Source organism: Poecile atricapillus, chromosome 6, assembly GCF_030490865.1.
Source record: "Poecile atricapillus isolate bPoeAtr1 chromosome 6, bPoeAtr1.hap1, whole genome shotgun sequence".
NCBI classification, from domain to species: Eukaryota; Metazoa; Chordata; class Aves; order Passeriformes; family Paridae; genus Poecile; species Poecile atricapillus.
Genome location: NC_081254.1, coordinates 17,028,512 through 17,044,380, shown reverse-complemented (window position 1 = coordinate 17,044,380; position 15,869 = coordinate 17,028,512). Strand labels below are relative to the sequence as shown.

The 15,869-nt window shown below is 37.2% G+C and overlaps 1 protein-coding gene across 4 annotated transcripts in view; it reads left to right on the top strand.

The window, feature by feature from the left end:
* The window catches only part of KAT6B (lysine acetyltransferase 6B), a 108,315-nt gene extending 92,508 nt beyond the window's left edge, over window positions 1–15,807 (top strand). For all 4 annotated transcript variants that reach the window (XM_058840786.1, XM_058840784.1, XM_058840783.1 and 1 more), the window contains 5 exons: window positions 5,762–5,993; window positions 7,747–7,906; window positions 8,506–8,772; window positions 9,980–10,280; window positions 11,921–15,807. In XM_058840786.1, the coding sequence (XP_058696769.1) occupies window positions 5,762–5,993; window positions 7,747–7,906; window positions 8,506–8,772; window positions 9,980–10,280; window positions 11,921–14,406 (3,446 nt within the window). In that variant the 3' untranslated portion in view covers window positions 14,407–15,807. The remainder of the gene's footprint in view (window positions 1–5,761; window positions 5,994–7,746; window positions 7,907–8,505; window positions 8,773–9,979; window positions 10,281–11,920) is intronic.
* Window positions 15,808–15,869: the final 62 nt, after the last annotated feature.

Here is a 15,869-nt window from a genome sequence, read left to right as displayed (position 1 = left end):
ACTTTAAGAGGTGGAGACTTAATTTCTTTCATATAAATGTAGTAAAGATTCCCAATATAGAAAAATAGAAATTTTTCTCTTTTAAGTTGCCACAATGATGCTTATGTAGTTTTACTAGAACACAAGGAAGATGATAGCAAAAAGGAAATCTTCATTATGTTCAGCAGGATTTCATCAAGACAACTTCTTCTTGTGCTTTTTAGACTGAGTCGTCTCTGGTTCAAAGGCTGGTAGTAGGTTAACAGCCACTGGCAGGGTTACTCCTGTAAGACTCAGGAGTTATTCTGGTCCAGGGACCTTTGCTATATTGCTTTTTCTGTATGGTTTTTCTCCTGTAAGAGTTGCTCCTATTGAAGACATGATATGATTGATGCATAAGACACATAAAACTATTTCCTTGACCACAGACTCTTAGATAAAATACTTTTCAATTTTTCAGTGTAAACTGTTATTTCCAGAGTTTTTGTAGCAGACAAAAAGATTCTGTTCTAGCTAAAAAGTAGGACTCATTAATCCTTACCCTTGGGGTCCACTTTGAAGACTGTTTGTTTTGGTTTTTAGCCTTCATAAGTGAAAAGCAAATACATGGATTTGTTGTTAGTAGCATAGAAGAAAGGAACTGCAGTTTCTAAGTCCTTGTCCAGGGACAGAATGAGATTTTTTCCATTCTGGTACATTTTTCTGTTTTCCATTCAGGTACATTTTTGCTGATTCTGTTTCTGCTGAAGACAGAAACAGAATCTTTATTATGCAATGCTTACATTGCATTGCAATGTACTGATGTTTCAAAACAATACTTGAACATCTTACATGATGCCCTCAAAAGAGTGAAGTGCCTCAAAGTTCTCAAAGAACCTCCCTGTCTGTGAGCACTGTAGTTCAAGGAATGGAGGAACTGTGTCAGATTTGCACAGTTCCAATGGCATTTGTCACTTTTGTTTGTGGTAAGGTTGCTATGTCAGATACTTCCTTAAGGGAGCACATGATTAACAGAACACAGGAAATTGTACTAAAGTTTCAGCTAGTGGCATCTTCTGGAGAATATTGCGTTGAAGCTGCCTCAGGATGCTCTGGATGGATTATATTCTGGCTATGTGGAATTTTCAGTAAAATGTACAACTGTATTGCCCACTGGAGAAGGCAAGAAACATGATGACTTCATAAAAGGATGAGTGATACACTTACAAGCCAACTATAACCCTTCATTTCACCTTCTTAGAAGCTACTCAGCTACAGTTATTTATTTTCCAAAGTGTGGATGCTAACTGACTGACTGACTGTTGTTTGCTCTTAAGCCAAACAAAGTAATCCTTGTATTTAATAATAAAATACAGCACTTCGAGGACTATTCTATGTGGTTTTAAAGTAGAAATAGTAAATATAATTACATCAAAAATGCCTGTTCAAACTTTCATATTAGCTGAGTTCCCTAGCTTGTCAGGTGAATAGGAAGCCACAAAGTCTTCATTCAATCCCGTGCAATATGCATACCATGGCTTGGCTGTTGCTGTAACTGAGTCACAGTGTGACCATGCTGTCTTGTGTGAACACAAGTATAATTCAAACAACTATATCCAGTTCACAACTTGGGTTTTTTGGTTTGCTTGCATCAGGATGAATTCCTTAGCTAACTGAACACCTAATGGCTTCAAAATTATTGTGGTCAGTGTTAATTGCACTCAAGGAAACTGAAAATTTTGGTTTGTCTTTAATATTATAAAGCCGAGGTAGTGATGTTTAGAAGTGTGTGTGGTAGGGAAAGAATTTGGAGATACGAGACTTAAAGAAATAGCTGCTCTTGGCAGTTTGTAACTTGAAGTATGCATAAAACTGCTTTCATGCCACAGGAGTGAAAGGAGGCCAATCTGATCTTGATTTTCAGAAGAGAGCTGGTGAGATAGAAGTCTGTTCACCTCACAGCAGACATGACAGTAAATTTTTCTTAGTAAACACAGAAGTAAATGCAGTGAATGGAGGAGGATGGACCCTGCCCTGCTTGCAGAAGGGAGTGATACTTAACAAATGTTACCAAGCTCTTAAAAAAATGCCCAAAAATGTGGACATGAAACTCATCTGGTTGGTTCCAGTTGTTTTGATGAAGCCATACTAATTCTGTTTGCATGTGTTTCAGGTGGTGGTTGCCAGTTTCAGTTTGTCCCTTGGTTGTCTCTGTTGGCCACTGTCCTGCTATCAAGCCTGGACCTCTGATCTCATGCTACTTAACTTGTTTGAAGATACAGAACCAAGCATCAAAAAAAATCAGTAGTTAACTAACTGAAAGTTTCTGGAGATTGGCACAGATGTATTAAAGTTACTGTTTTCACATAAGTGTGTTGTGGATTCTGTAGCTATTTCAGGGGTGTTACTAGGAATGCTATAGATTGAAATTACTAGATAATTACAAGTCAGTTTGTTTAAATGTATATTTTAATGCCTAATCATCTCCTAAATTTGTGTTTGGGGCATAAAATTGATGTATATTATACAATCTTTTACTTTCTCAGATTTCATTTCTTCTAATTGTTTCAAATCTTGGATAAGATGAAACCCTGGTGATTCTGGGAAAGTTTGCATGACAGAAATCAAAGGCTGTAGGTCGCATTTGCTTTGCTGTGGAGGATAGAGATAAGGCAAGAAATAAAAATCATTAATGATATTTTGGCTGTTGAATTTTGTGATACTATCACTCATATGCCCAGAAGATAGATGACTCTTTGTTCTTGATTAGATCTAATATTTTGTTGTGGTTTTAGTTTTTTGTGTAGCATACAGTCTGGCTTGTTTATTCTCGAGGCTGCGTGGTGAAGAGTTCTATTTTGTCCTGTGAGTGTTGCTATTGCTCATAATCTGATATCAAGGATTATACTTTGAGAAAGTTCTTTCAGGTTGCCACTTAGAGGCTATTGATCGTTAAGGTTAGGCAGACACAGTGAGGCTGCAGGTATCTGTTTAACGGGGCATATTGTGCTCATCTCAGATGCTTTAGGATAGATACATGAGCTACCAAGATCAGTGTTTTTATTTACCTGCACTTTACATCAATTACTTGGTACCTCTTTGGTAAGTTTAATCTAATAGGTGTGATTCAAATCACAGAATCTGTTAAGAGAGGCTTTCCATTCAGTGCTTGCTATGTGTAACCAAGACTGTTACCTCTGATTTATATTTTTGATCTTCTATAATGTGAGTATTTTGGAAAAGCATAGGTTATATTTTAGAAAGGTAGGGGTGGAATACTGTCAGTTGTTACTGCCATGCAGGTAATGTTTCACTGCTTTAATGTAGAGTGAAAATAATGACTAAGAACTAGTCTCTAAATCCCCAGACACAGGAAAGGTACAGTGAGCCAGTTTCATAAAACTCTAAAGGTACTTGTGGTTGCCTAAGTAATGATTCCAAGCTCTTGTTTGGATAGTGGTTTTTATTCAGCTTCATAATATGTTTACCAAGAAACTATAGGCACAGCTCCCTTATCTATGAGGAAAACTAAAGTAGAGGAAGAATTTTTGTCAAAGTAACTTTAAAGTGTATTGAAAAGCAAGAATGAAACTTAAGTCTTGCAAACACCCTACAAACACTTTCTATTAGTGCCCAAGACTTCTTGAATGTGAAGTTGGTAGGGTAAACTGTAAAGTTACTTGAAGCAACTCTAAGTTCTCCTCATGGATTTATTTTTAAAATCTAGGTTATTCTCCCTCTCTTTTCCTTTGTTGAGGCTTCTATCACTACTTCTGCTACCTACCTCAGTTTTGCAATTTTTTTATGGGCAGTGACATTTTAATATAAAACTTGGGTTTGTGTGTTGCACACAAGGTGATCCAGAATTCTTTCTTGGTACAAGTGAAGCTTTGTATAAAATTAGGCAGAATAGTCTATATGCTGTAGGAGTGCTTTTCTGCAGTTGGAATTAAAGCAGCAATTCTTTACCTTCAAACTATTCAGGATGCACTGTGGTGTTGAATGTGGAATTTGACGTTTCCTGTCAACAGTAGTTGCATGTAGTACCAAGATGTACTAAAATGTATCATCTAGTTATAAAAAAGTATAACATGCCACAATTTCAATGCTAAAATACTTTCATTTCCTTAATTTTTGTGGTAGTGTTTCTTCTGTAAAACAAAATAAATTTACCTGCTGAATTTCGGTGATACCATGCAGATGTAGGCAGGCTTCATGGAGCTCTGTAGAAGTAGGAAGATGTGGGGTGGTGTTCCTGAAGCTCTGGCATTTTATCACAAATCATACTAATAGAAAGGAACGGCACACCACTTATTTCAGTATCTCTGTTGTGATCACTTGAAATGGTAGGATGTCTGCTTTTCTTTGTAAATTTCTTGAGGCAAACTGGATATTGGACTACAATGCATATCTGTGTATGGTTTTTCTGAAGTCTGTTGTGGACCTTTGATACTGTGTCCAAGAAAGGGAAGACCAGTGTTTCAGGCAGAGTAGATAGACATACATTTATATGTGTATTTCATGTTTTTACCCAAGAAAAATACCTCTGTGTGTGGTTTGTGTATGGCAGACCTTACAGCAAAATAAGGAAACAGACACTGCTTCTCTTAAACCTGGATGTTACTTATATGCTTTTAATTTATAGCTAATTTGGTTAGGAGAAACTTGGTGAAGAGGCTAGTTTAACAAACATGACATGACTACTAGATATTTTTACATCAGTGTTTGAAAAATAGAAGTGAAAAATTTGAGGTGAAAAAAATATTTTAAGAGTATTGGAAGGCACAAGAACAGCGTATTTTGGTGGATTCCAAATGACTTTGAGTAATGGAGTTCCATAAACATGATGTCTGTGCTTATGGCAGAGGAAGCATTTTGTAAGCCTAGTTATTTAAGGCCTGTGTGTTGGCAGTTTTTGGAAAGGCACAATACTGAATATGTATCATGGAGGGATGAACTACTGTGAAAGGATACCTGTTATTAATTGTGTTTGGTTTGTTTTTTTTCTCTATACTGAATAAGTTTTACAGGTGGCATCATCTGGTATCTCCAAGCAGGTGTGTTCTATTCTAAAGTGTAAAATCCTCTTAAAGCTGAAGAGTTAAAAGGGACTTACAGCATACATAGACTATAAAATGAAGGTGGTATATTGTGTAATACTGGATCAGTTGCTGTCTGGAAGACCGCAAGCAGGAATTATGTGAATGTTCTTAAATGTGAATTAAGGGAGATTATTTTTTAATTATTTCTCTTAACTAATTCTCTGAGTAATTCATCTTGTGAATAATGTTACCTCCAAAATACAACTTCTAGCTGTTTAATCAAAACCTTATGTCACTTGGGGCTTCTTGAAGAAAAATGACTTAACTGATATTACCCATAATACTTTCTCTTGAGATTCTTCTGAAAGCTCTTGGCTTCACTGATGTAACTTGGGTGTAAAAGTTTCTCAGAAGACCAGAAAGTTGTAGTTCTAAAGGAGAACATGTATGATGGGACCTGCTCCCAAACATGTTGCTTTTTCTTTTTATCCTTGCCTTACAATTAGAAAAGTTTTTGGTTAATGCTTGATTCTCATAACATAAGATCTGAGTCACTCACAAGAATTTGATCTTTTCCTGTGTCACTGTAATGATGAAAACTTATCTCTTTTATAGAGAGGATTTCTTTAATTGCAAGACATTCCAGTAGTTCAATCAGTCATGCTGATGATCTTTTGCATTAATTCTAACTTTCTTACGGGCTAATTAAAATTCCTTGCTTTTGTTATCTCCATAAGGTATCCTGTTTATTTTTATTCTAGGTTATTTGCTTTCTAGAAGAGAGGGTCAAGCAGGATCCCCTGAAAAGCCATTGTCTGATCTGGGTCGCCTCTCATACTTGGCTTATTGGAAAAGTGTCATATTGGAATACCTGAACTGCCACCATGAAAAACAAATCAGTATCAAAGGAATGAGCCGAGCTACTGGAATGTGTCCTCATGATATTGCCACAACCCTGCAGCAACATAGCATGATAGATAAAAGAGAAGATAGGTTAGTGAATCTTGTAAAAAATATTTTTAAATTTCTGAGACAAAACATTCTCTACTTACAAAACAGTTAATGTGAAAAATGTATGTGTAAAATGAGTGATAACCATCTTACTGTAGAAGTCAGTATGCATGGGTCTTACTTAAAGAGCTTTTCTTCCTGGGGATTTTTTGGATGCTCTTTTCATATTAATGGTTATTACAAATATGTGGCCAGCTCAACACATTTTCTGTTAAGAGTTTTGTTTCATTCAGTATAATCTTCCCTAAGTGTTCCCAGCTCTTGCTGTGCAAATATTTTGCTTTGAATACCAGTGAGAGAAAAATTTGTGTTTGTGGGTGTCAGTGTCTCTTTCCACACCTCCTCTTTCAATCATTGCTGAATTCATGTAAACCATGGGATCAGATCAACTCTACATGAAGTGCTCCTGCTCAAGGTACTGGTAATACAAGTTTCTATTTAGTGTTATGATCAATGTTGAATGTCAGTGCACTGAGAAGGTGAGTTCCTGTTGTGTGAATATCTTCTTTCTTCATGTTCTTGATGGGTATTTTAGAACTTTACTGAGTTGCTGTTCTTGTTTAGTCTGTTTCTTTCCATAAAATGTCTTAAATTGCTTTCAAGAGTATTTATATTTCTGAAGATGATCTTAATTCTTTCTGTATATGCCAATCATAGAAACTTTATAATTAAGCAAAGCTGCCTTACAAACACTGGCTTGCCAAAAAAAGAAAATTAAAATCAGAAAAAGTTCAGCCTCAGTAATTTTTATTTGTCCCAGCACTGGTATTCAAAACTAGTAATTTTTGAACCAGTAAGAATGCAAGTCTTCAAAAAGGAGATTGGTTTACAAGATGGTGTATGAGAGTAGTAAGAGGAGTGCTGGAATTGCCTCAAACCCTTTCTGGAGTACTTGGTTATGGACGACCTGAGGACAAATGTATTTTAAGGGAAATTTTTCTAACATACAGTCAAATAGAAGTTTGTCACGATTTTGGGAAAATGATTCTGGACCTGATTTCTTTTTTTTAAACTTCGTATTTCACTGAGAGAATGTTGTTTCTTCACCAATCCGATTTTCACAGCTCTTTAACTTCTTGCTAATCCTTGTTATTTAGAATTGTATAGTTCTTTGTAACAGGGGAGTTTGATAGGATATGTGCTACTATATTAGCATACTGTGCTATTTTATTAGTCTTTACCTACTTTTGATATACCACTTCTTGATAATTGAAAAGTCATATAGTACTTCATTAGCACAGGACTAAAGTACGGTTGTATACTTTGTTAGAAAACCTGTGCTTCTGACTTATTTTCTTGTCCTGTTAATTTACATCTTCAGCTGTAACATTATGACTTTCTCACTCTTGACTTGATGATCCATGGTGTTTTCTATGTATGCTTATATGTAATATTAAAATTAGAAATTGTTCTGGCAGTGCTTCAAGTGCCAACATGAAACCTCTTGAATTAGGTTTAGAGTAGTCAACTATAAAACCTTTACTTTCCTCTCTGTTGCCCTAGTGATTGTTAATATTGAGCTTTCACTTCATGAGCTGTTGTTTCCTCACTTCCTCTCAGTAAACAGTCAGTAGTGTAAGGATGTTATCACTGTGTCAGCTGGTATTTTTAGTTTGATGGATCCTTTCATTTACCCATCTTTTTTCACAGGTTGTTTTGCAAAAAGATGTCACGTATAGAAAGGCTGTTCTAGGTGATCACTTTCTAAATTAAATTGCTGTTTATTTGATTGTAGATTTGTAATTATTAGAAGGGAAAAGCTGATTTCAAGTCATATGGAGAAACTGAAAGCAAATCCACGTATCAATGAAGTAGATCCCGAAAGCTTGAGATGGACTCCTTTGTTAGTTTCTAATGCTGCAGTTTCTGAAGAAGAGAGGGAAGCAGAAAAGGAGGTAATATCAGAGATATATCTTCTGAATTTCTCTTCCTTTGGCTTTCATAACTCTGAATATTCAATGTAGACTGTCTTAAATAGAGCAGATTTAACTTTGACCGCTACATACTGCTATTGTAATGCAGAATTTTTGGAAGCTGTGCAGCAACACAGTAACTTTGGGGGGATGCATATGAAAACTTAAAAGTGAATCACTTGTCGTGGAGCTGTATTTATCACTCTTGAGGTAGTCAAAGAGCATGTAATCAGATCAAATTTGGTGCAGAGCTCAGGGGCTACACTGTCAATCGATTCTTTGTGTTCTCAACTTGCTCAAAGTGATCCAGTCAGTGGGCATGTAATGTAGTGCTAAAGGACTTAAATCAATTCGCTGCATCATTAATAGTGCTAAATATCCCATGAAATGCAATCTTCTTTGGTTTGTTATCTGTTAACTGTTGTAAAGGAGCAACTAGATGATTCAGCTGAAATGTTGTTGCTAGGTTAGCCAGCAGTGCTAATCAGGGTTGACTTATTTTAACTATTTAGCTGAATGTAAAGGATATTGGTAAGTAAATGCTGTTTCAGTGACCTGTTTTTTTAACCTCAACCCTTCAGGCTGAGCGTCTTATGGAACAAGCTAGCTGCTGGGAAAAGGAAGAGCAAGAAATATTCTCCACAAGAACTAATAGTAGGCAATCACCTGCAAAAGTACAATCTAAAAATAAATATTTGCGATCTTCAGAAAGTGTGGCAGTGGTGGGGGACCGAGGGCAATCCACAGAACAATCTAAAGAAAGCAGTGAGGAGGATGGCGGGGATGAGAATCAACAGAGTTCGCCTCCCCGGCTGACAAAGCCCCAGTCCCTGGCCATGAAAAGAAAGGTGTGTTACTTCAATGCCTTGGTTCAAAGTCATTTGTCTCTGATTTCAATCAAATAGTTATCATCAAAATAACAACCTAGCAAACATTTATCAGACTGTTTTAGTCCTTTATGTGTTATTTGGACACTTAACACTCCTCTCTTCTTTTCTCTGCACTCCATCCAATTTTTTGTCTTTTGGATTTTTCACAGAACTATGAAATACTAGTGACATAAGGAAATTAGAATTTTCTGTTAATTTTTAAACTAGAGATTGCCCTCTGCTGTTTGGCATTGGTATTGGTTCAGTATCTTAATGGATCTTCCTTTTTTTCTGTTAAGATGGAGTCCAGCTTATGGGGTTGGTCTTTTTATGTTTGTTTTTGGTTTTTTTTTTAATATAGGAACTCCTAAAAGGGGAGTACTGTTTTTCAAAAGAAATGTTGTTAAAACAAAAGAGGTGTTTCTACCCATATTCTTCTAATTGAAATGTTAAATTCTGTGGTTACTGCCATATTTGCATAATTGTTAATTTCTTTGAAAAATCAACTCATTGAGTTGCTTAAATTAGTAAACTCAAGAATCCCAAAATTTTAAAGCACTCACCTTAGCCCATGTATTTAGATGTCTCTGTTGAGGATTAGGAAATTGGGTTGTCTCTTTGGTTATACTCTTAAGTGAGCTTACTTTGAAGTAACCATAAATCTCTGAAAATGTATAATAATAGAAAAGCAAAATCTTAAACAAATTTTTCTATAGCAGCCAACTGTAGGATTTTGAAGTGCATTTCTTCAATGTTACCTGTTTTTCTGTGTACGTACTTATTTCTAAAATTAGCAGAAACCCGAAATGTAGAAGAATAAGCTTTGACACTTGTGAAGGTTGTTGGGGAGTTGTAAATTTGCAGAAGAAAAATGTACAATTGTATAATGTACAGAGTACAATTTAGGTAATAGTACTATGAATATTATTTGACAGAAGGTAAAAGACACTACAATATAAAGAAAATTCTTCATTTTCACACAGAGATGGGTTTGTATACCTACCTATTTAAACTCTTTAGAGATTTTACTTTTAGATTCTGTCTACATTTGAATTTGATGCCACATAAGGTGTTTTTTTGAATGAATAAATAGATTATTGTAAACTCATTCTACAAAAAATTATGTCGAGGATCAGTTAATGAATGGGAATGTAGGAAGAGTTTGATTTGTGGAATTATTTTTCAGAGACCTTTCATACTGAAAAAGAAAAGGGGCCGTAAACGCAGGAGGATAAATAGCAGTGTTACAACAGAGACAATTTCTGAAACAACGGAGGTGTTGAATGAGCCATTTGATAACTCAGATGAAGAGCGTCCCATGCCACAGCTGGAACCCACCTGTGAGATGGATGGAGAAGATGATGACTTGAAGCCTGTGATTCGAAAAGCTTTTGAGTATCAACCTGGGCAGCAGAAACAGGAGGAAGAAGAGCAGAACAAGGAGGAGAAAGATATTCATTGTTACAGGAGTGATGAAAATTGTACAGGTACATTTAAAATGTTCTTATATCTTCACAAAAATAATTTTGTTAGGTTGCCTTCAAAAGAAGTGTTAATTTTTGTCATAAATCTGGAAATTTTTAATGAAATGTATTTAGCTGTTATTATTATAATGTTATAATTTGCTTTTTGTGTTCAGGTAACAAATCTTTTCCCATCTCAGGCATTGAAGTTCTTGTCATATTGCCAAAAACAGTTTCTGTGTCCCTACAGCAGGGCATTTGCAAGGGGTATCACTGGAATATTGTCCAATATAGTTTTTGTATCAGTGGTAAAGGATACAAGCAAAAAGTAAGATTTGATACACAAATCTCTTTCTGTTCAGTATTGTTGGTAATTCAGTGACATGTTTGGTGCTTCTGTGGCATAATATATCCTCAGCACCAGGATCCTGGGTTTTTTTTCCCCTGAAAGAGACAGTTTTAATTTTGTCCTTTCAAAGCTGCTTTTCTAGTTTGAATTCAAGGGTAACTGAGAAAAGTTAATGGATGGATAGTGAAACTACTAATGAGCTATTCTGGATGTGCACTCTTCCCTTGATGTCCTGGCCCTCAAATTATGCTTATGAGTTTTAATTCTGGAATTAATGACTGGACTCTCAGGTCTGTGTATTTTCTCTAAGAAGACAGTAGGTACTACTTCAGTATTTTTGTAATTGCATGGGAAGGTTCATCCTTGCGATCCTCAATTGAGGGATCATGGGCTGATTTCTATTCCAGACAGCTCTTGTGTGATGTGGTAGATTAGAATACTACCACAATATTATTTAAACTAATGGTAGCAAGTTCCAGCTATGTCCCAGCAGTCAGGTTTGCACTGTTTTAACTAGACTGATGTTTTGTATTTGTCCATGGACCATGACATCACAATATAGGAGTATTACTGAAGCCATTACACTCCCAAGAGCAGCATGTTATATCTTGGTAACTCTCCTTTTTTCTGGAGTGTATATAGTGGTAGCTGGGGAGAAAGGAAAGAGATTAATGTGTTTGGGTCCTTTTTTTATAGTCAATGGATTAGTTTAGTGTTCTGATGCACTCTGTGTAATTTTAATTATCTTTTGCCTTCTATCATCTCTTGTGAGCCATGTCAGGATATGTTGCCCATGAGAAAGTACTAGAATGAACCACTTTTTTTCAGTATTGGTATTAAAGCATGATTATATATTTGCTATGGCTTGTCCTCCAGAATGGTCAAAGAGGAAATTCCAGACTTTCATGGCATTACTGTCAAAAAAGATGAATGTGTGTTAGATAAATGTCTATATAAAGCGAAGGCATACTTCTAGTCTAAAACCAAAGGTGGAAAATCAAATATTTGGACAGTATTTGCTTTAGTTTGCATGTCTTGTCATTTAAATCTCTGGGATTCTTTTAATGTATAAATGGTGGTTCTGATAAATTGTGTGTCTGTTGAAAGGCCACCAAAGCATAACATATCTGTGTAGTGTTTGAGCAGCAGATACTACATTGTTCTACTGTGTTTTGAGACCTGTTTATAACTTCTGTTTTGTACTTTCTTAGTACATTGAGTTTATAAATTATTTTCAGGTTTATATTGGAAAATATTGATTAGTCTGCAAGCTAAGACTTTGTTGTTTTTTTTTTGTCTCTGTTACCTCCCAAAGATAATACAGAGGATGTAGCTGTGTTGGAAGAAAGCACTAAAGACAATCTTGAACCTTTACAGAGTAAGCAGGGTTGGCCTAAAGGAGTTAAACGTGGTCCATCTAAATGGAGGCAAAGCAAAGAAAGAAAACCTGGCTTTAAGCTTAATTTATACACTCCACCCGAGACTCCCATGGAGCCTGACTATCAGGTGCTGGTGGAAGAACAGAAGGAAGTAGCTGAAGATAAGCCCTGTTCAGTTCCTGCTGTTATGGAGGAAGCTATTAAAGAACCTGTTGAAGCATTAGCACCACCAGATGATGAGGTGAAAGAAGTAGAACCTGAACCTCTGCATCCACCCAGTGAACCCTTTGAAAAACAAGAAAATGATACTATGAAAGCTGGGGAAGAAGAAAGGAGCATAGAGGAAGATGGAATCAATTCAAAAGATCAAGAAAAAGACAAAGCAGAAGAAGTTTTTGTGCAGAAAGAGGAGTCCGTGCATTTGGATGATCAGGAGGAAGAGGAGGAGGAGGATGAAGAACCTTCTCACAATGAGGATCATGATGCAGATGATGAAGATGATAGTCACATGGGTTCAACAGAAGTGGAGAAAGAGGAATTGCCTGGTGAAGCTTTCAAGGAAATGCTGGAAACTCAGCAACCTTTTTTAGACGTAAATGTTCAAACTGGTAATTCAAATCAGGAGGAGTTAATGGATTGTGGTGTTGACCTTGCAGCTGATGAGTGTGAAAGTGACCAGAAGGAACTTGCTACAGATTCAGACCCAGTGCCTGAATCTGATGATGATCATGCAGACAACAACCAGGACCAAAAAGCTGGTGAAGAATTACATTCCGATTTCAAGGGAGAGAGTACTGAGACCATGGAGATTGACTCAGAGACAGTGCAGGCAGTACAGTCTCTAACCCAAGAAACAAGTGAACATGAAGATACATTTCAGGACTGTGCAGAGACTCAAGAGGCCTGTAGAAGTTTGCAGAACTATGCCCACAATGACCAAAGTCCCCAGATGACCACACTGGATGACTGTCAGCAGTCTGACCACAGCAGCCCAGTTTCCTCTGTGCACTCTCATCCCAGCCAGTCAGTTCGTTCTGTTAATAGTCCAAATGTTGCTCCTTTAGAGAACAGCTATGCTCAGATCAGCCCAGATCAAAGTGCCATTTCTGTGCCGTCTCTCCAGAACATGGAGACCAGCCCAATGATGGACGTTCCCTCGGTTTCTGATCATTCGCAGCAAGTTGTGGATAGTGGGTTTAGTGACTTAGGAAGTATTGAGAGCACAACAGAAAACTATGAAAACCCAAGCAGTTACGATTCTACAATGGGTAGTAGTATCTGTGGAAACAACTCTTCTCAAAACAGTTGCTCGTACAGCAGCCTTACATCTAGTAACCTAACACAGAGTAGCTGTGCAGTGACCCAGCAGATGTCTAACATTAATGGAAGCTGCAGTATGATGCAACAAGCAAACATCAATTCTCCTCCCACTTGTAATGTAAAATCTCCCCAAGGTTGTGTTGTTGAAAGGCCTCCAAGCAGCAACCAACAGTTATCCCAGTGCAGCATGGCTGCTAATTTCACACCACCTATGCAGTTGACTGAAATCCCCGAGACTAGCAATGCCAACATTGGGTTGTATGAAAGAATGGGGCAGAGTGAATTCGGAGCAGGGCATTACTCACAGCCATCTGCCACCTTCAGCCTTGCTAAACTGCAGCAGTTAACTAATACGCTTATGGATCATTCTTTGCCTTACAGCCATTCAGCTGCTGTAACTTCCTATGCAAACAGTGCCTCTTTGTCTGCCCCCTTAAGTAACACAGGGCTTGTTCAGCTTTCTCAGTCTCCACATGCTGTTCCTGGAGGACCCCAAGCACAGGCTACCATGACCCCTCCCCCCAACCTTACTCCTCCTCCCATGAATTTGCCGCCTCCCCTTTTGCAGCGTAATATGACTTCATCGAATATTGGAATATCCCACACCCAAAGACTGCAGACTCAGATGGCCAGCAAAGGTCACGTCTCTGTAAGAACCAAATCCACGCCTCTGCCACCTGCTGCTGCAGCCCATCAGCCACAAATTTATGGGCGAGCTTCACAGACTGTGGCCATGCAAGGGCCTGCACGGACCTTAACAATGCAGCGTGGCATGAACATGAGTGTAAATTTGATGCCAGCCCCTGCTTATAATGTCAATTCAGTGAACATGAATATGAATACCCTTAATGCTATGAATGGTTACAGTATGTCCCAGCCAATGATGAATAGTGGCTATCACAGTAATCATGGGTATATGAATCAAACCCCCCAGTACCCTATGCAGATGCAGATGGGAATGATGGGAACTCAGCCATATGCACAGCAGCCAATGCAGACAGCACCCCACAGTAACATGATGTACACTCCTCCGGGCCACCACGGCTACATGAACACAGGCATGTCCAAACAGTCTCTCAATGGATCCTACATGAGAAGGTAGGCCCGTGGGAGAGACACACTACCAAACTGGCGTATGGGATTGATCTGCACAAATACCTTTGGAGAGTACGATTTCAAAACCAGCAATTGGTGTGAATGCAAAAACATTTGTTGGCACCATTTAAAAGCTGTATGCAGCAGAAAGCCTTATACAAGTTTTTCTTTATTTCTTGCTTTGTTGTTTTTTTCTTTTTTTTTTTCTTTGTTTTGTTCTGTTTGGGGTTTTTTGTTTATTTTTTTAACATTGTGAGATTTAACTTCTCTTTGGGGGGAATTAGGTGGTTTTCCATTTTTTGTTTATTTCATTGAGCTTGAAGTTCTCTGGAAAGGAAGAACTCTTTCTATGAACTGCAATTACACAGCAGCTGATGGTTCAGAGCCATTTTATGTGCCTGCTCCCATTAAAAATGTGGATAAATAGACTCCAAAACTATCAGACAGTACTGGATCATGAGCTTTTTCTCTCTCCTTTCCCCACATGTAAATGCCTTTTAGCAGTTCTTTTATTGTATTATTTTGTTTCTGAAGGTGACACTTCTGCATGCCGCTAATGTCTTTGTTAGTGACAGTGCATTTTGTAGTACTGTACAAGTGTTGTGCTTAACAGTAAGCCATTTCTTAATTTTTTTGCCTTGATTAGGTTACCCTAGTTTGAGGGGTAAAAAAACCAGAACTATATTTTTGTTAATTATAAAACTTGTAAAAATAATAAAAAAAAGCTGCAAAAGCTATTCACATTTTGGTTAGTTCAAAGGATTTTATTGCTGTATGTTTAGTGTAAAGTTGAGACTCTTTTCCATTTTTGTGACCAGTTTCTTTGGGGCTGGGTAGGAAAAAAGGCAGCTTTCTGTTTTATAAAAAGTTACGTTTTTTTGTTGATTGAAACATCTCAGTGTTTATTTGTCAAGTTTTGAAACATTTTCGTATATGTCCAAATACTTGGCAGGATTTAAAAAAAAAAGTAGTGAATTTGGTGTAAAGTTGCTATTTTATGGAAATGCCTCTAACTTTACATTTTCATTCCATCTGTAGATTTTTCTATCTTTATAAAATATTGGAGTTATTTTTTAAGGGAAAAAATAGAGCAGTAGCGTGTGAATAGCTCAAACTAAGCTTACAGATCGCATGTAAAAAGGCAAAAGTTATTTGTGTCTGTTTATATTGCTTCCTTTTTTGTAGCCTTTGTACCTGTACAGAGTGACTGTAAGGGCCGAACAGAAGAGGCTTGATACATGTAAAAATAGGACCCAGTGACACTCTTGTATTTATCTGTTATCTTTTTAGTCAGTCACTTAAAAAAATACCCACAGAAGACCCACCCAAGCAACAAAAATAAAAACTGCAAAAAACTACACCCCCCCCAAGCTGTACATTTTAACATAAAATAAATTATGATGAGCCATTTTTAGCCTCTTGTGTCTTGTCATAGTTTGATGTTGCATGGGAATTACCTCCTGAAACAGT